General features: G+C 37.8%; 1 protein-coding gene across 1 annotated transcript; it reads right to left on the minus strand.

The window, feature by feature from the left end:
- Positions 1–9,899: 9,899 nt before the first annotated feature.
- Positions 9,900–13,361, minus strand: LOC306760893 (extracellular calcium-sensing receptor-like; the record flags this gene model as incomplete). The annotated part of the gene is made up of 10 exons (XM_079246933.1): positions 13,219–13,361; positions 12,794–13,097; positions 12,611–12,697; positions 12,422–12,529; positions 12,137–12,303; positions 11,541–12,018; positions 11,231–11,461; positions 10,995–11,118; positions 10,423–10,895; positions 9,900–10,337 (listed from the first exon to the last, which is right to left on the minus strand). Exons 1-10 carry the CDS (start codon positions 13,341–13,343, stop codon positions 9,900–9,902), a joined length of 2,535 nt encoding a protein of 844 aa, XP_079103059.1. The 5' UTR covers positions 13,344–13,361.
- Between the last annotated feature and the right edge of the window lie 6,407 nt (positions 13,362–19,768).

Here is a 19,768-nt window from a genome sequence, read left to right on the forward strand (position 1 = left end):
ACAGAGCTTTTTCTGTTTCTGGTCCAAAATTGTGGAATGAGCTTCCCCTCCACATTAGACAAGCCTCCTCCCTGTCCATTTTTAAAACTCATCTTAAAACCCATTTTTATTCGTTGGCTTTTAACCCAACGTAAGACAGTTTCCGGTCTGTGTGCCTTGTTTTTATTGTTGGTTTTTACTTACTATTTATTTAGTTTGTTTTATTGTTTTAATTCCGTATTCCTTGTATGACCTCTTGTTTTTTTTTGTTATTTATTTGCATTTGTACTGTTTTGTTCTGTTTTTATTTTTGCTGATTGTGTACAGCACTTTGTTTCAACTCTGGTTGTTTTAAAGGGCTTTATAAATAAAGTTGAGTTTATTCTATTCTTGTCATTTTGACCTTAATCTCATCATTTTGACTTTATTCTCTAGTGAAGCAGGTGATAAATAATAATCCAACACTACTTTTTTTTCTCATTATGGCCCTAATACTTCGTTGTAAAAATGTAAGATGCTAAAGAAAAAAAAAAAAAATCTAAAAATGAGTCATGCATGAACTTCTGTCATTGTGTGTTCTTTCCTGGTGTCATGTTCAATGTCCATGTTTTTTTTTTTTGTTTTTTTTTTTAAATCATTTTCATGTGTTGATATTCTGTTTTTAAAAACCACCTAGTGTACTTTTGGCTTATGGTAATGATGTATGCAGTGGAGGAAATGAAGTATAATTGAGTCATCCGTCTAATATCACACAGTTACTCTTGTTACCGGCCAGGACTGCATAACTGGACAAAGAATTCATTTGACAAACTTATATTGTTAAACCACAATGTCGTTTATTGTTGTTGATGCTCCTCAGTTTTCATTTTTGTGGCAGCAACTCTGGGGTCTGGTGAGAATAACTTAATAACCGGCAAACATAAAATCTAATATGCTTGTTACTTTTGGTGTAAAGACACTGTGTTTTTCAGTCATACTGTCACACATATTACAGCACAGTGTTACACTGCTTCCACACAGGAAGACACCTCCTGACTTGTGTATCTTAAGTTTTTAAGTAATCCCAGGCTTCACATGAGCTCCCTCGGGCTGCTCAGATTTCTTTTAAATCTAATAATTTGATAAAATTCTTCTTCATGCTTGGAAACTACTTGTGGAACAGCTTCAAGTCCAAAATTGTTTACATAAATGACTTTTGTAACATATAGTCTGAAATAATATTGTTTGCAGATGATAAATATACTTTTTGCTTTGGCGAAAATTGAAAGAATTATTAAATGTAATCTTTTCTGGAATGATAAAAAATACAAATTTTGTTTGATCAGAATACACTATTCTTAAATTGAAAAAAACAAAAACAAAACAAAACTATATTCATGTTATTTGGACATTGTAAAAACATACAAGTGTACAGCTGCATATGATGGCATAGATGGAAGTAGTGGAATTGATTGGGTGATGAAATAATGACAAATAATTGTACAAGAAGTCAATTTTAAATAAAAGAACACAGAAGGAAATAAAATCCTTTGAATGGACAATAACACTAAATTAGCTTCTTTTTCTTTTTCTTTTAATTTTCCCTAGTTTGTTTCTGTTTGACAGAGAGATTTTTGTATATCTTTACATTTGTAAATATGAACATAAGTAAGTAGTGTGATTGTAAAAAGCACTGGATGCCGTTAGGGTCTGGCTGACTGGTTGACAGCCTGCGGAGAAGGAGTGGGGTGAAATAAGCTTGAGCTGCTGCCTACTTTGTTGAGCATAATGACTATAATGTAGTTTAACTAGCTTTATTCAACATGCTAAAATAAATGTGAAAAAAAAATAAATTAAAAAAAAAATATATTTTTTGGTTGTGATTTTTTATTTAGTAGCTACAACTGGCATCATAACTAGTCAATTTTGTTAATTGTCAATGTCTTTTTAATTTAATCTTCTCTATTGCACAGGTGCGCTATTTATCCTCTGTTTCAGCTATAAGCTTCCTGCTGCTCTTCCACACAATGCCCGGCGATGCTGCAGATATGGGTGGCAGCTGAGCTGTTGTGACAGATGAAATGTCTGAAGCTTATGATTTTGGTAGATTTGGGATTCCAGGGTAAATTGAATCATTCAGGGGAACTCAGGTGTATGTTCTGTATAATACCAAGCATGCTGTGATGTCTGATCGTAAAAGTGTTGATACTATTTTGTCTTTTTGTGTCCTGCACGTGTGTGTGTGTGTGTGTATATATATATATATATATATATATATATATATATATATATATATATATATATATATATATATATATATATATATATCGTTTTGTAACACCCAATATGCCACAATAGTAAATGATGCCAAGAGAAATCCAACGTTATTTTGTTGGGTAGTTGCACTCTAACGATAATCACTATACTCAGGCGATAATCTTACCCCATAGATCATTATGAGTAAATTTAAACAGTTTTTCATTTGAAACCAAATATTATAATATAAAACATGTATATGGCCAAAGAACTAAATAAAGCAAAAAACAAACAAACAAATGTCTAAAAAAAATTTAGATGGGTATGAATACATACTAATTGAGCTATGAAATTCTTGAGTAATACAGGTGAATTTAAAATACGGATCAAATTTAACCTTCCAAGAATTAATACTTGCATAGTTTTTGAAAACAATAAAACTGATAAATATAGATGCAATATGAATGTTTGATGTCTTCTTTGTTATGTTTGATTATCTGGATTTTGTGACAAGTATATCTGGTACACATACAGAATATCTTCTCATTTCTTTTTCAGGCTTTGTTACAGGAAGAATGTGAATGTGGACTGGCAACAAGTTTGATTACAGCTCATCATAACATCTCTTATCAGCTGAGATGATATTACTCTGAAAAAGAGTGATAAAGACCAATATTCCCTGGACTGGGAACCTTTCTGGCTCATATTAATCTAAGTCTGAGCTCATAAGAAACTGACTTCTCATGAAGGAATTCTGGACAACTTAATCAGGCCCACAGGAGCAGATGATCTTTCATCCAAATGAAAATGAAGATCAGTTTAATGAGCAATATCTTTGTATTTCAAATGAAAATGTATTTGCTTATGTGTTATCCATGATGAGCCATTTCAAATCTATGGAGCAAAAGTTTCACAGATGTGATTGTTTGCGGCTGCACGGTGGGACAGTGGTTAGCACTGTGGCCTCACAGCAAGAAGGTCGCTAGTTCGATCCTTGGCTGGTTTGGTCAGTGGCCTTTCTGTGTGGAGTTTGCATGTTCTCCCGTGTATGTGTGGGTTCTCTCCGGGTACTCCAGCTTCCTCCCACCATCCAAACACATGCATGATAAGGTTAATTGGTTACTCTAAATTGCCTCTAGGAGTGAGTGTGAGCGTGAGTGGTTGTTCGTCTCTCTGTGTGGCCCTGCGATGGACTGGCAAGCTGGCAAGCTGTCCAGGGTGTACCCTGCCTGTCGCCCAAAGCCAGCTGGGATAGGCTCCAGCTTCCCCGTGACCCTGAATTGGAATAAGCGGTTCAGAAATGAAATGTGATTGTTTGCAGATGAGTTCTGATATTATACCAGGTCATGATATTATACCACTCGTCATATGCAAAACTGCATCCCCTTTGAACCTAAAATGTCCCCACAATATAGAGTATTCAGGTCCAGAGATTGCAAAAACTCCTTGAACAGCTACAGATGTTATCATTTTCAGAGGTGATAAAAGTGAAGAGAAAAAAGAATCCTCTCCCATACAGCCTGTTACCAGCAAGAAGTGAACTTTACATGTGTGAATGAACAGGTCACCTTTGGCACAAAGGAGACCCACTTCCTCACATGATATCATCATCTGACATTTCACAACTAACAGAGAAATAGTTTGTCTTTGTTGGCCATTCTTAGTCTTCCAAAGGATACTTTTCTTTTTCAAAAAGTACGTCAACTTTCCCTTGTAAGGCTTAACATGGAAACTCTAAGAGCTCTCCTGCAAGCCTTTTTGAACATGTTATACTGGTTCATTCTTTTAGAATTGCACTAATTCAAATTTTTTCATTAACTTTAATATTTAGCATGCAGAGGTTGGTGGACTCTGTCATGTCGCCTTTGTTTTTTTTTTTTTGGGGTGGGGGTGTCTGATTTACTGTAGGATTACAGTGTGATTGACAGTTTGGCTCTTGTAAACCATCCAGGATGAGCAGCGTTTGCAGCGTTTGCTTCGCTAAGGTTATTGATGTCTTTCCTCCTTGGTATTCACACACAAGCTCCCAAAAAGCAAACTTCACAGAAATGATTGGGCAGTGAAGTACAGTTGATCCACTGGCTGCTACTTACCCTCTTTTTTTTTTTTTTTTACTGTAGAAGCTGTAAGGATACATTAAGTTTTCACTTAATGATTTGGCATTTTGGCTTAGTTTTTGTAAAATAGAAAAATGAAGGTTGAAAAGTCATGTATTCATCCAAGAGTATATTTGCATTATGTAAACCCTGATATGGCATTTAAAAAAAAAAAAAAAAAACATCTTAAAAAACAAAATTTGAAAAAAAGTAAAGCAAATTGACTCTGAACTGTAGATGAATCATTTTAAATATGCAGTTTAAACACATAGTACACTATATGAGACAATACAAACAAAGAGTTCTGATGTGGTGCAACAAAGCCAGTGTACTTTCAGAGGTTTCATTAACTCTTTGTCGTCCCAGTGGACGGCAGGTGTAGTGCTTTGGGTGTTCCTCCAAGCTTGCAGGAATGCCAGGAAATAAATGGAATTATGATCTTAATGATAAAAACCACATTCTAGTGATTGGAGAGTCGCTCTTACACCTAATGACATTCATATGTAGGTCTACTATATGTCTAACTTATGCTGCAGCATTAGTTATCTTTTTTAATTCTTTGACAATTAAAGTATGATTTTTTTTTATCATTTTAAATTATAATACCATTACATTTATGTGAAATGCCCATGATTCTTCTTTTTTTTTTTATGAAGGAAAAAGGCCAGACTAAATGACATTGCTTTATAATGAGTCTAGTGTAAATATGTTTGTTCCCTGTGTTGCGTCCCATACTTGCTTTTGTGTTTTCATAGAAACACAAGAAAGCGTTGTTTGTCCGAGTGATTCTGGTCCAAATACGACCACACTGGCTGATTCCCCTGCAGGTGGGTTTCCTTTCTTCTGCAATATGCAAAACGGATATACTGGCCACAGCTCCGTGCCACAACTGCAAACCTTTGGGAAAGTGTAGCACCATACTAAATCATTTTGGAAAGAATTCCAATGGAGTTTTATTCTGCTTTTTCTTTTGCAGGCGACCTTCTTTTGTGAAACCATTTCTTTGGTCCCGTGTTCTGAGGTAAACATTGCTTGGAATCAGCTTTGTGTCGTATCTTCTGCCAGCAGACACACAGTGGTCAGGGTAGCTTTTCATTCTACATCAGGTGAGAAGCTGGTTTGTTATGTTTGTCCCACAGCTGAATTCCAGTACAGGTTGTTCTTCTGACAAAATAGCCTTTTTAATCTTCACTATAAGACACTGAAACCCCTGGTGTAAGATATTAACTTTTTTATCTCTGTATGATGACTGGATAAACAAATAGCCATATTTAAAACTTTATAATTTATGTTTCCTTAAATCATGTCTACTTCAGTGATTTCAACCCTAATTCCTTAGGTGCTGATCTAGTCTCTGTGTTTAATTCTATCTTTTTTCATCATTGTCAACTTGAGATCATTATGTGCAACAATGTCTATGATTGGTTCATATAGTTTTTTTTTTTTGTTTTGTTTTTTTTTACTATTACTACTTCTTTGGTTCCTTTTGGCCGTCATGGGAGGGAAACATCCTAATGACTTCAATCAAGCCAAACTAATCTCAACCTGATCATGTGTACTGCTTGGGTGGTCTTTATGCAATTATCCATTAGTCCATTGCAAGAGTCACATTTGCAGTGGAGTTTGTTTTTGGCTTTAAGTCAAAGCTTTCTGTTCTATCATCAGACTTAAAGTTCTTTTGAACCTAGAAAGCAATTAAAATTCCTAAAAACTGGACAGTGAGAACATTCAGTCATAAAAAAGTGCATACAATACTTTAATAAACAAACTATGTGCATACTTGCATTAATTGCATTTGACACTTTTATGACAAACAACTGCCTTGTTTTATTTATATGTAAGTTATTAATACTGTCTGTGTGTATTTTGTAAAAATTAATATGTATAGAATGAAGGCTAGTTTCATTAGGTGGTGAGGCCAACACTGATAACAACCCATGTGTGTGTTGCACAGAATGAGAAATATTTGCCCTTTGCACATTTTATTCAGTACTGGAAACTTTATTTCTGTCATCACATTTCTTATCCGCCCACCCATTTACAATACCATGATGAATTTTGCACCTAATCCGATCAACATGCTGATTTATATGACAAACAAAACAAAACAAAACAAAACAAAACAAAAAAAATCAAGGGGATTTTTTTTTTAAACCTTCTAATTATTTTCTGATCTATATAAGGAAGGCGACCACATGTTCTCTGGTGAATGGTATTATTATGATAGAGTCATTAGTTCCTGCAGCGGTTTCTATGGCGCCCATCTCCTTTCCAGCTCCCATTCTTTTAACATAATAGCTGAAAGAAGAAGCAACGTGAAAAGGTCTGGCCTTAAGAGGGAGCCAGGATTAGGGTTAAACAAAACATCATCATGAATAGAGAATTTTGAACTAATATCATTCACTTTACTTCATCATATTATTTTTTTTCCCCCAATCTGTATTCATCCATGTCAGCCATGACAGAGGTGCATTTACAATGCTGGAGAAGAAAAATGAAGTTATGATGAAAATCTGCACCTGCTGCTACACACTTTTCAGTCACACCGGTTTAACCAACTGATGCAACAGGATATATTATATTTCTAGGAAACTGTCTGTAAAGACAAAACGCTTCCACAAGTACAAGAAGTGGATAACAGTTTGATTGTTATACCTTATGAATTTGTTCCAATCAATAAAATGTAACCATGTATAAATAACTATAAACCTAAATTTGAAATAAATAAGTTGGGAAAAAAGGTGATGGGGGCAGAAGTATGGAGTGCACAGGGGACATCGGGGATTCATTTCCTTTTTGCAGTACCACACAATAAATTTTGCTTGACTTTGTTGTAAGGCATCTTCTAACATATTACATTCTGCCACAGCCTGTTAAAGCTGTTTGCTCAGTTTCTTTAGATGTTTCTGGTCTGCATCTCTCCCTCTCTCAAGTCAACATAACACACAAATACACCTGACATTATATCCACCTTAACAGAAGAAGTATGTTGTAGTGCTTTAACAGATCAATTGCAAGTGCTGACAAGTACGTCAGCATGTTACAATTATTGTACTATAAAGTTACTCTAATGCCATTACGTTTGCCATAGTAACTAATACAGTAACTAATACAGCACTGCATTATTATGCTGCATTATACATGTTAGATTTGTTATTTGTAGAGTCGCTTGTAATGTCAGTTTTAATTTAGCTGCTTACTTGGTAAAAAGATAGAAAGACTCTCCATGTGACATTTTTGAGTAACTGGTATATTACCTTTCATTTTTATTCATTTATTTGAATTATTTGCTGGCCTGACTTAATAAAATTAGTGCTTAAATATGACTTTATGTTTATTATTATTATTATTTTTTAATTTTTTTTAATTTTTTGCACAACGTGTAGTTCATGCTCCTTATGTACATGTACATAAGGATGTACATGCTCCTTATAGCACTGGTCAAAAAGAACAATAACATTAGTTACCATAACTATGCAGACAACTTGCAGATTTATGTTACAATGCCATCAGGCCTTGTACCAGTCCTTGGCAAATGCATCAAAGAGATTAATGACTGAATGTGCCGAAACTTTTTTAGTTAAACAAAAACAAAACAAATTGATCAAAACTCACCACAAAGCTTCATTCTGTCTGAACCATTAACCAGGCCAGAAATCTGGGTGTAGTAATGGATTTAGACCTAAATTTTCAAAGACATATTAGGGTATCACAAGTTCAGCCCGCTATATTGGGGGTGAAAGTTCCGATGTCATAGCAGGACCTGAAAAAAAAAAAAATAGTCCATGCTCTCATCTTTAGTCAGCTTGATTATTTTTAATCAAGCTGTCTTTACAGGTCTACCAAGAAAACCACTTAGACATATGCAGCTCATTCAGAACCAAGAAATGTCGCTTGAGTCCTCACCAAGACCAAGAAAATTGACCTAATCAGTCCAGCTCTGTGGTCTTCAAACTTTCTGCCTGTCTGCCAGGAGATAGACTTTAAAATTCTGTTGCTGGTCTAAAAACTCTGAGTGGTTTGAGACCAAAATACATCAGAGGCCTCTTGACCCACTATGAACCTACCAGACCCCCCAGGTCATCTGGATCCAGTCTTTTATCAGTTACTGAAGTCAGAAGAAGACATGGATAATCTTCATTCAGCTTCTATGCTCCACATGTCTCAAACAAACACCCAGAAAGCCTCAGATCTGCTGAAAACACTGGTGAAAGACCCTGCTGTTCTCAGCTGCATTGCATTTAGTAGTTACTATTCAAAATTCTAAATCTGCTTTTTCTTTTAGGTTAAATGTTTTAAAAATTTGATCCTGTTTTTAATAGCTTTTATGTAATCTTGTTTTTCTTTCTTTTCTTTTTTTAAATTTTATATTATGCATCTTATTTTCTAATGTTTTAATGTGGCTGTAAAGCACTTTGAATCACTCCAAACAAACTTGACTTACCTAGTAAACATCTGGACTCTAAAATGAAGATAGACTACATAAGACGAAGCACTGCTTTTGTTTGCGTTTTTTAAAATTTAATTTTCTCTGCAGACACTCAGCCAAATATTTGGTTTTCACATGACGCATTTCCTTTTAAGTCTGTCTGTTATTTCATGGTCTATTTATGTCACTGAAGAAATGTCACACAGTTTTTATCATTCAAACCCTATTAATTATTTAACCATAAAATGGAGATTATCCATTCTAGTTTCCTTGATTAAATCAAGCAAATATAGCCATGTGATGAAATAATCAGAAAGGCATTGCACAAAGAGGAATCAATTTGCTGCCTTATGTTAGTGGTAATTTGTAAAGGACGAAGAGGCATCAAATGCACAGTATGCATAGAGTCCACACTGGAAATTAAAGTAAATTATAGTCAGACTGATAATCAGTAAAACACTTTAGTCCATTTGAAACACTTTCCACCGGTCTGTCTCTTTTGGACGTCAGAGACCTATAGTCTCTTCATTTTCCAGTGTGTTCATTTGCCCAGGGAGGAAAAGCAGATCAATCAGTGCTGGGTAATATATTTTATCCAAAGAGCAGCTGAGAGAGTCAGGAAAATGTCCGACATTTTAGTTTGTTATTGTATGGAACAGGCAGGCGTGATGTTTATGTATAAAGGCCTCTGGTGTATGAGGATTCAATTAACCAATGACGGCTAGGATGTCTACACGGCATACCTCAGAGGCTCTGGGTCTCATCACTCTGTCTTAAGTCAAATAAGCATGGACACTGCTGCTGAATCCCAGTCAGACATGAGTCTGAGATTTCATTCAAATTTACACTGAGGATGTAGACCAATTGTCATGAACGTACATGGAAGTTTTCTGTATATCTCTGACTGTATGATTGACTTGTAGTGGTGCATGTGTGTTTATGAAATACACAAGGAAACGTCCTGGTAAGGATTTTGGTGTGAGACATCATTATTGTGTGTTTCTTTACTTATAGTTATATATTCAAAGATGATATGCATAGAACATTACTGCTATCTGCTGGTAAAACTGTAGTACCACCACTAGTTTGACACAAACATCCACACTTTGATATAAAGTAAAAGTATGTTAATAAAATGTGCAAGCAAGAAATGTAATGTTCTAAAATTTCCCAGAAGGTTTGGACATCAGGTGTTTTCTTGTGTTCTTTTCTGGCTTGACTAGGATTATGTAACACTTTGGGGCAAAGATGCAGCCCAGAAGTCCATAGCTGGAGGCCAGCATAGCAAACACTTCTGTGACTGTTGCATATTTTCCTGGAGAGCTAATGTATGCAGGAATAAATGCTACCCATACAGCACAGAAAATTACCATGCTAAAAGTGATGAGTCTAGCTTCATTGAAGTTGTCCGGAAGTTTCCTCCCCAGGAACGCCAAAATGAGACAGAGGCATGCCAGAAAGCCAATGTAGCCCAGGACCAAAGCAAAAGCCATTTTTGAACCTTCATCACACAACAAAATGATAATAGCACTTTCACGTGGCATCAGCTGCTGTGGAGTTGGGGGTGCAACAACCAGCCAGACTGTGCAGATGATTACCTGCATATAAAGAAACATGTCTTACTCAAATATATCAATAAAACCATTAGTTATTTAATGCTCACAAAACACAAGAAGTTTTTACCTGTGCCAGAGTACAAAAAGCTATGATTTTTCTTTGTTGTGCAGGTTCAGACCACTTTGTAATTTTATTGCCTGGAAGTGTAGCCTTGAAGGCTATTAGAACAACCATTGTTTTTCCCAAGATACAAGAGATAGAGAGGACGGAACTGATTCCAAATGCTGTGTGACGCAGCATGCAGGACCACTTGGAAGGCTGGCCAATAAAGGTCAATGAACACAAGAAGCACAATGTCAAAGAGAAGAGCAACAGGAAGCTAAGCTCAGAGTTGTTTGCTTTGACAATGGGAGTGTTTCTGTGACAGAAGAATACAAAGACCACAAAAAATGTGCTGAGAGAGCCAATGATAGAAATAGCCATTAGAGCAATGCCCATTGCGTCACTAAAAGAGAGGAACTCTATCTGTTTGGGGATACAGGTAATCCTCTCAGCATTGGACCAATATTCTGGTAGACACTGCACACATTCTATGGCATCTAAAAAAAAGGAAGAAGAAAAAGGTTTAGCTGTACTCACTGTACTTTCAGACAGCAGATTGGTTTTAAACATAATGTGGCCAAATGGCCTTTTCTCACCAGTCTGATTGCTAATCTCCCCAGCTGTACAAGCCACACAATCATGGCAGCATATAGGGAAGTTCGGTCTGATTGCCTTGCGGGTGCCTGGGGGACAAATGGTGCTGCATACTGACAAGGGAACCTTAGCAAAAGAGCAAACCCCAACTAAACTGGTCGTGTTATGTGATACTATTATCAGTCAATCAAGATATACTGAGAACCACAAAATATTGTTTAAGTGTTAAAGTCTTTACTTTGGTTTGGTTTCCATTCCACAGAATCTTCTGTTCCTGGATCTGAAGGTTTTGATTTACAGTTGTGGCTGTCTCATCAAATTTGCCAATAGTGACAAATTCTATTTCTCCACTTGGTGTCATCTGCCAGTTAACCAAGTCATATATGGCTGCAGGGTCACCATTCTCATCAAACTTGGTTTCATCAGCAGATAAGGTTAAGTATTGCACTTGTTTTATGTAGTGAAGTAGCTAAAAGGCAGAATACTTGTGATCAAGTCATGGTAAAGTAAGTCATGATTATAAATAAAGTAAACAGATAAAATGGTACCTGCCATGGTTGAATATTGCCTGCATCTGGACAGGTATGCCGAGGAAATGGTCCTTCGCCTTTTGCACAGCTCCTCATGGCTTTCAGTGCATGAGCAACAGCATACACAGCTTTATAGACATTGTAGGAAATCCTTAGCTGTGACACATCTGAATATATATTTGTAATGTTTCGGAGTTCTTCTGTTCCAGAGCAAAAAGGTCTGCCCTTAGTTTCATGTTGATGACCATTAGCCTGCACATGCAGACTGCACTGAAACACTTCCTCCCAAAATGGTACCAGGAAGGGGTTTTCATGGGCATCTGGGCTTCTGGGGTTCAAACGAAGTAGAAAATCTCGCAGTCCAGGGATCTGTGCTCGCTGAATGGCAAATCCCATCGTACCTTGAAGGATGTGGTGGTACTTTCTGGGGGTGGAGAGGACAGCAGCTGTGCTCCAAGCTTCACTAGCCAACCACTGTATCCCAGAGAGTCCACCTCTAAATTTAAGAAATGTATTTACAGATGACATCATTTTCTATTGAAAAACACAAGAGGCACCTAAACTTAAAAAACAAAATCCCATCCAAATCCATTATCCAAAAGAAGGTATCATACCTAAGTGCTTCATCAAACAACGCTGCTGCATCTTGTTCCACAGCAAACACTAAAATCACCTTAGCCCCAGATGACTGGATGTTGGAAATGATAGCTGAAATCCCAGCCTGGGCTCTGTTCTTTGGAATTATCTCATGAAGGGCAACACAAGCACCTAACTTTGTGACCTAAAACAAAGCATAACAAGAATCCACAACAGCTTTATATGTTACATAACTGCCACTTTAAATAAAAAATGTGACCAGCATTGTGATTAAATTGTCTTTCAACTGGTGTGTGACCAACCTCATCTGCAAAGATGTTTGCACCCCCACGACCATAGGCATCGTCACCTGCGATCACACCCACCCAAGTCCAGCCAAAATGTTTGACAAGCTGCACTAGTGCATTTACCTGGACAGAGGAAGATTAAAAAGATGTGAAAGAGAAACAAATAATAACATTTAATAAAACGTGGCTTCAGCTGCCTCTAACCTGGAACAAGTCACTGGACATGGTCCTCAAAAAGGCAGGAAATTTCTTTTTGTCACTGAGACAGGCGCAGCTGGAGAAATAGCTAACCTGTAAAAATGATATATGGTCTTAAGTTACAATATCCAAAATTATATTTTTGTCTTTGCTAAAAGAGCACAGCATTTTATCACAGCAATGATTTACCTGTGGCACGTGGAACACTCCTAGGAAATGAGCCACAACGAGAGACTGAGAAGAGCCACCATCTCCTATAACCACTGGTACAGTTCCATGACAGGTGCCTTTATTCAAGGTCACTCCTTCAACCGCTAAACCCTTTTCACTTCCCGTTAACTCCATGGCAGCCTTCAAAGCCTGATACGGGGTGCTGCATGAGTCATAAATCTTATAACCAAGTGTGATGTTTGGAAGGAGTTTGCCGTCTCTATTGACTTCCTCAATAGCAAAAATCATTGTTTGCATCCAACGGAAAGTGCGGAAATTAAATCTAGATTAAGATGAGATGAAATTTGAGACAATGTTATTTTTTTTATAATGCTGAGCAGGTATTGCTAATCTTTATTTGTTTTGCTGGTACATCTATCAAAGACAAAGAGAAATCAGCTTACCTGGTGCACTCTGTGGGAGGAGGTGAGGATGTGAAAGATAGACTGTGCTCCACCACTGTGTCATGAAGGGAGAAGAGCCCCCCCAACATTATGTCCCCTGTTTTCTCCAGCACAGGCAGGGACATAGTACTGGGAATTATTTGACATTGTCTTGATGTCTGGTCTTGATTGGATTCATAAGAGAAAAAAACATTCCATAGGAGACCCAAAAGCACAAGCTTGCGCCCTCTCCAAGACGGACAAAGATCAACGGATCTCATCCAAAAAACATTCATCCTATAGCACATCATACACATGTTTACATCAAAAGATAATCCCTTGGAGAATCCACACACATATAAAATTTTCGCAAATATAGATATGAAATTGTTTAAATGAAATATTAACCAAATTATTTAAAAGAAAGAAAAAGATAGAACATAAAAACCAGTACATACCCAGCTCAGACACCAACTCAACACTCAATAACTGAGAAACGTTAAACGCACTTCTGGTGTCAAGTCAGAGATGCTATACTGTAGCTTATATAACTGTAAAAACATAACAGTCCCAGTCTCAGACGAAAGGTGTCAGATTGACATAGTTCCCCCTGGGCTTCTGATCGATGGAAAAGAACAACCCCCCTCCCGGTTTCACAGCATGTAATAACAATAACAAGAAGCTAGAATGGGCACTTGATCATAACGGAGAAAGACATGAGTTGTATCATATCGCAGTGTTATGCCTGAGTAGGATTTACTCATCCTTCATTGATATGATGAGGCACACAGTAGACAAGTAACACCTGGGGCTGCTAAGCTAGATTGCATGCATTTTTTTCTCTGTGGTAAACCCACACATCTTTGTTTCCATTATTTCAGAGGACATTACTCTGACATATTTCCTATTGATCTTTTTACCTTTAACAAAAATACTATTTCTTTCATTTTAAACAAGTATTTCTTTCCTTTTAAAAGAAGCCAAATTCTTAAAATTTATCTTATGATGGGTCTCCAAAAAGGAAGCAAGAACATATTTGTGTCCTCACATACCTAATACAAGTGCACACACAAATAAAATCCATTTTATAAAGCTTATTTCTTAATTCAATTAGTTTTTTTTAGTTCTCTTTCTACATAAAACTTGCATAAACTATTCTCCTGTGGTGTAATGAACAAGCCATTTGGGTATTTTACTTATCATTATCAGACAAATCCTACAGGCAAGAAAACAGAGCACCAGAAATTATGAAACAAAAGGATTATTACATGTAGCATGTTGCACTGCCTCAGGCCATACAGGTGTTCTTATCCACTTAATATGCTCCTGCGTGTGACACACCGGAGGAAGGGGAGGTAGGCTAAGATCCTTATCACTGACAAACAATATTTCCTTTTTCTTGAAGGTATTGTGTTGAAATGTTGGAGTGTGCTGCAGGCATCAAAATTAAAATAAATGAATATTTGTAAACAAAAAATAAAGTTAATGAGTTTGAATATTAAATATCTTGTCTTGTCTTCCTTTAATTATAGGTTAAAAATTATGTGCAAATCATTGTATTTTGTTTTTATTTGATTTTACACAAAAAATAATGGTAAAACATAACTAACTTACTGCACTACTCGACCCACTACAGTAAGGATGAGTCGGATATAGTTTAATCCATGTGTTGATGCAGCAGTTGCTGTCTTGCCATATCTCTTAACATTACTGGAATCATTCTGGCTGCTGAATATGACTGATTCTTGCCATCTGACAGCTGATGCATTTTCCTTTCTTTGTGTTATTATTGAACAATTGCCTGATGTCCCTCACCCCCTAAGTGACCCCCAGTAGTGCTGGGTCTTTATTTATTTAGAAGACACGTATTCCAGTTTAAAATGTATAACAAATTAAACCACGAGTGGGTAAGTGATTAATAATATCAGTAATCATTTGCTAGTTTTTTGCTATTTATAATGACTATAGCAAGGACAAGAGGAATAACAGAAAAAGTACAACTGGATTAGGACAGAAGAGACAATAAATACATTTAAAAATGAGCTACTCACATGTATTTGGAAAACTATAATGAAAGAAGCAGATGTTGGTATTTGAGTTATTGTATGATAAACAATGCCGAATTTTAAAAAAAAAAAAAAAAAAAAAAAAAAAATATATATATATATATATATATATATATATATATATATATATATAGAGAGAGAGAGAGAGAGAGAGAGAGAGAGAGAGAGAGAGATAATAAAAAAAGAAACAAGATAAAAAAGATTGGAAATTTTTTTTTTCTTTTTTTATCTTTTATGGATCTGAAGACAGATTTTCTCATTATTTTACTGATTGTGGCAAAAGGAAAAAAATGTTTTTATAACAAATAGCTTTATTAAGTTTTTTTTTTTTTTTTTTTTTAATCAATCTTGGACCAAAGCTACCAAGAGAAATAATGAAAGTGGTGTGTCTGAAGAAGATAAAGAAATGTTAGCTCAATGTTTGTAAGTGAAGTTCAAGAAAATGAGAAGCTAAATATTGTAAGCAAATCCAAAAACAAGATAACAACAGACTGAAATTTAATTCACATGCCACCCATCCAGCTATCCATCCATCCATCCAGCTATCCCCCTCCACCTATCCGAGGTTGGGTCGCAGGGGCAGCAGCCTAAACATGGAAGCCTAGACTTCCCTCTCCCCAGCCACAATTGCCAATTCTGCGGGGGATCCCACAGGGTTTCCAGGCCAGCCGGGAGATATAATCCCTCCAGCGTGTCCTGGGTGTTCCCTGGCGTTTCCTCCCACATGGATGTGCCCAGAACACCTCAACCCGTCCTATCAATGCAGAGGAGCAGCAGCTCTACTCTGAGCCGCTCTCGGATGACCGAGCTTCTCACCCTATCTCTAGGGGAGAGCCCGGCCAACCTCCGGAGGGAGCTCATTTCAGCCACCTGTATGCGAAATCTATTTCTTTCGGTCACGACCCATGGTTCATGACCGTAGGTGAGGGTAAGAGGATAAATTGACTGGTAAATTGAGAGCCTTGCCTTTTGGCTCAGCTCCTTCTTCACCACGACAGATCAGCACAGAGTCCACATTTCTGCAGACGCCGCACCAATCCGCCTGTCGATTTCACGCTCCATCCTTCTCTCACTCGTGAACAAGACCCTCAGATATTTAAACTCCTCCACTTGAGGCAGAACCTCACTCACAACCCGGAGAAGATAATCCACCCTATTCCGGCTGAGGACCATGGTCTCAGATTTGGAAGTGCTGATTCTCATCCCAGCTGCTTTACACTCGGCAACGAATTGCTCAAGCGAGAGCTGGAGATCATGGCTAGATGACGCCAACAGGACCACGTCATCCGCAAAAAGCAGGGACCCAATCCTGAGGCCACCAAACCACCCCTGAGTCCCCCAGCTCTGCCTCCTCTTCGGAAGTCGTGTTGGTAGGATTGAGGAGGTCTTCGAAGTATTCCCTCCACGGACCCACAATGTCCCGAGTTGAAGTCAGAAGCTCCCCATCTCCACTCTACACTGCATTGACGGAGAACTGTTTCCCCCTCCTGAGTCGCCGGATGGTGGACCAGAATCGCCTCAAAGCCATCCGGAAGTTGTTCTCCATGGCCTCGCAGAACTCCTCCAAGTTTTTGCCTTGGTGACAGCTGCAGTCCCACAGGCCAAGAAGGCCCGATAGGACTCCCTCTTCAGCTTGACGACATCCCTCACTGCAGGTGTCCACCAACGAGTTCTGGGATTACCCCCGCAACAGGCAGCAACGACCTTACAGCCTCAGCTCAGGCTGGCCGCCTCAACATTAGTGGCACGGAACATAGCCCATTCAGATTCAATGTCCCCCGCCACACTCGGGACATGGTTGAAGCTCTGCTTGAGCCTCCCATTCACTCCCCTCCAGGTCTCACTGTCATTGCCCACGTGAGCATTGAAGTCCACCAGCAGAACAAGGGAGAACAGAGGGAACACCCTCCAACACTCCTGGGTACTCTGAACTGCTGTTCAGTGCATAGACACAGACAACAGTCAGGACTCGTTCCCCCAACCGAAGGCAGAGGGAAGCTACCCTCTCATCCACCGGGGTAAACCCCAACGCACAGGCACCAAGCCGGGGGCCAATGAGAATGCCCACACCCACTCAGCGCCTCTTTCTCTGCTTTTTACAATACTGATTCAGGGTCACTGGAAAGCTGGCACCTATCCCAGCAATTACTGGGTGAGAGGCAGTGCACACTCTGGACAGGATGCCGCAGGACCAACACAGAGGAACAAATAACCATCTACACTCATATTCATTCCTTGGGAGAATTTAAAATGATCAGTTAAATTAACATGCACGTGTTTGGACAATGGGAGGAAGCTGGAGTACTGGGAGAGAACCCACCACAACAGACTTAATTGGAAATGCAAAACACTAGCCCTTTATGAGAAGGGAGAGAGCAGACTGTACTCAAGGAACTTAAGATCATTCAATGCCTGCATCCACATGTAGCATATCTTCTGCAAGTCTATTATGAAAAGAGCAGTCTGCATTGCAGCCATGTTTGGGGCAGCAGCATCAGAGACTAATAGATACTGAAGAAAAAAAAAACTCATCAAAAGTTCTATGCTGGGAATAATGCTGAAGTTAGTAGAGTTCTTTGTAAAGAGAAGAATGCTGCAGATGCGATTGAATGTGTTTGACAATAATGACCCATTGAATTCAGGTGTGTTAAAGTAGTTTCATATAAAATGTGCATGCCAGTGCGCCCCGAGGACCAGGATTAAGAAACACTGCTCTAGAACACCATCCTTACTTATAGCATGGTCAATGGCCATGCTAATGTCAGCTGGTGTGCATTATGTTTGTATATAGTTGTTTGGCACATCGCAGCGTTCTAGACCGCGCGTTGTACATTATAACCACGTAACGCATGACTCTTCGCTGTTTAATTCTTACATAAACACTTCCTTCAGTTAAGATCTGTTTGCATTGAAACTGAAACTGAATCTAAAACTGATATAATTATAACAGTAATAAATTTGAACTGCATCACTTTCAACAGATTTTTAGTCCCCATAACAAAAAAGTGATAAGAAGTTGACTTTTATTGTTATTTTCTTTTAATCAACACCTTTTCAGTGTCTCTTGTTTTTGAACTTGTTTTGAACTACAAATGTTTTAAGTCATCCTTTCATAACAATGTGTGCTGAAGCACAACATACACTTGGGGAACGTTTAAAATTGTTTTTGTGTATGCCATGAAAGAGAAACAACATCATGACATCATCCTAAACCTGCCAATTTACCTTTTATCCCCGGTGGGCGAAAGTGGAATAATGGGCCAGCTGGGCAAGCAAAGACAAGTAAGTCTTTCCGACAACAGTGATTATATCTTAGCCTGCAGCCATGAAACATGAACTAATCAGGTGTTGTGTCTGAAATAACTCAATTTAGAATTAATTTTTGATTGAAGGTGAACTTGATTCTTTCAAAACACACAGCACACAAGAATTAGCAAGATTAATGCAGAATAATTCTTCCTACTGCAGTAATTAGTTTGTTACAAAAAAAAAGCTTCTTCAGGTTAAATAAAGAATTTTAACACAGTGAATAAAGAAGGTGATCAAAAATTTTCATTTAATTTATTAAGTCTAATTTATCTAAACTTGAAAATGGCACATTTATCCATGTCAAATTTAAATGAAATACACAGGTTTTTAATAAAACATAGAATATATTTTTATTAAACTTGCAAGGGTTAACCTGTTTTTGAATAATTATTTTTTCTCGCTTTAAGACATCTTAGCCTTCTCTCCACCGGCCCCCAGTCTTTCTGGCTGATCGTCTCACAGAACTGGTCCAATACTTCAAACAATTTGACTTTATTTACTCCCCTGCAACATTAATTTGCAATTCAAACAAGGCTATGGTAACCTAATATGTTATGAAACAAGAGCTCATCCACTTTGCCTCTCTTCCATCTAGTTGTGGATGTAACTGTAACTGAGCAAAAGAAAAGGAAAATGGATTTTAGGAGGTATTGGAATGAATACAACAGTAATTCTAGGGCAGGGCTACTGAATTTGGTCTTAAGAAGGCTGCAGTCCAATAGGTTTTCCATATATTCCTGCTTCAACACTCCTGAATAAAATCAAACAACCTTTGAGATTCTGGACAACTCATTAATTTGAGACAGATGTGTTGGAACAAGGATGTATACATTAAATTAAAGCCTGCCCTTGCTGTACCCCTGTCCTAGGGGATTGGATAGAGGAGGTGGAGGACTGGAAATATTGCATACCTTGTCTGTGGTGAAAATAACCAGGTTTGGGTCTTTGTTTGTTGAGCTACCTGTTGGGGCAGCATATCAGAGCCAGTAACTCAAAGAGACTTAACTAATTAAAAAAGAAGGCTGGAACCGTGCTTGGATAGAGCCCATGTAGATAATTGTGGAAAGAACAAAAAATCTCAAATTTGTGTTTGTGTTTTTAATAAATTCTGTATATATACTGTATGTTATTTTAATATTAAACAAGCTTCTCACAGTTTCAGTCCAAGGTCTCGGAATGAAGGTAACAAATGACAA

Source organism: Telmatherina bonti (assembly GCF_933228915.1).
Source record: "Telmatherina bonti genome assembly, chromosome: 9".
Classification (NCBI taxonomy): domain Eukaryota; kingdom Metazoa; phylum Chordata; class Actinopteri; order Atheriniformes; family Telmatherinidae; genus Telmatherina; species Telmatherina bonti.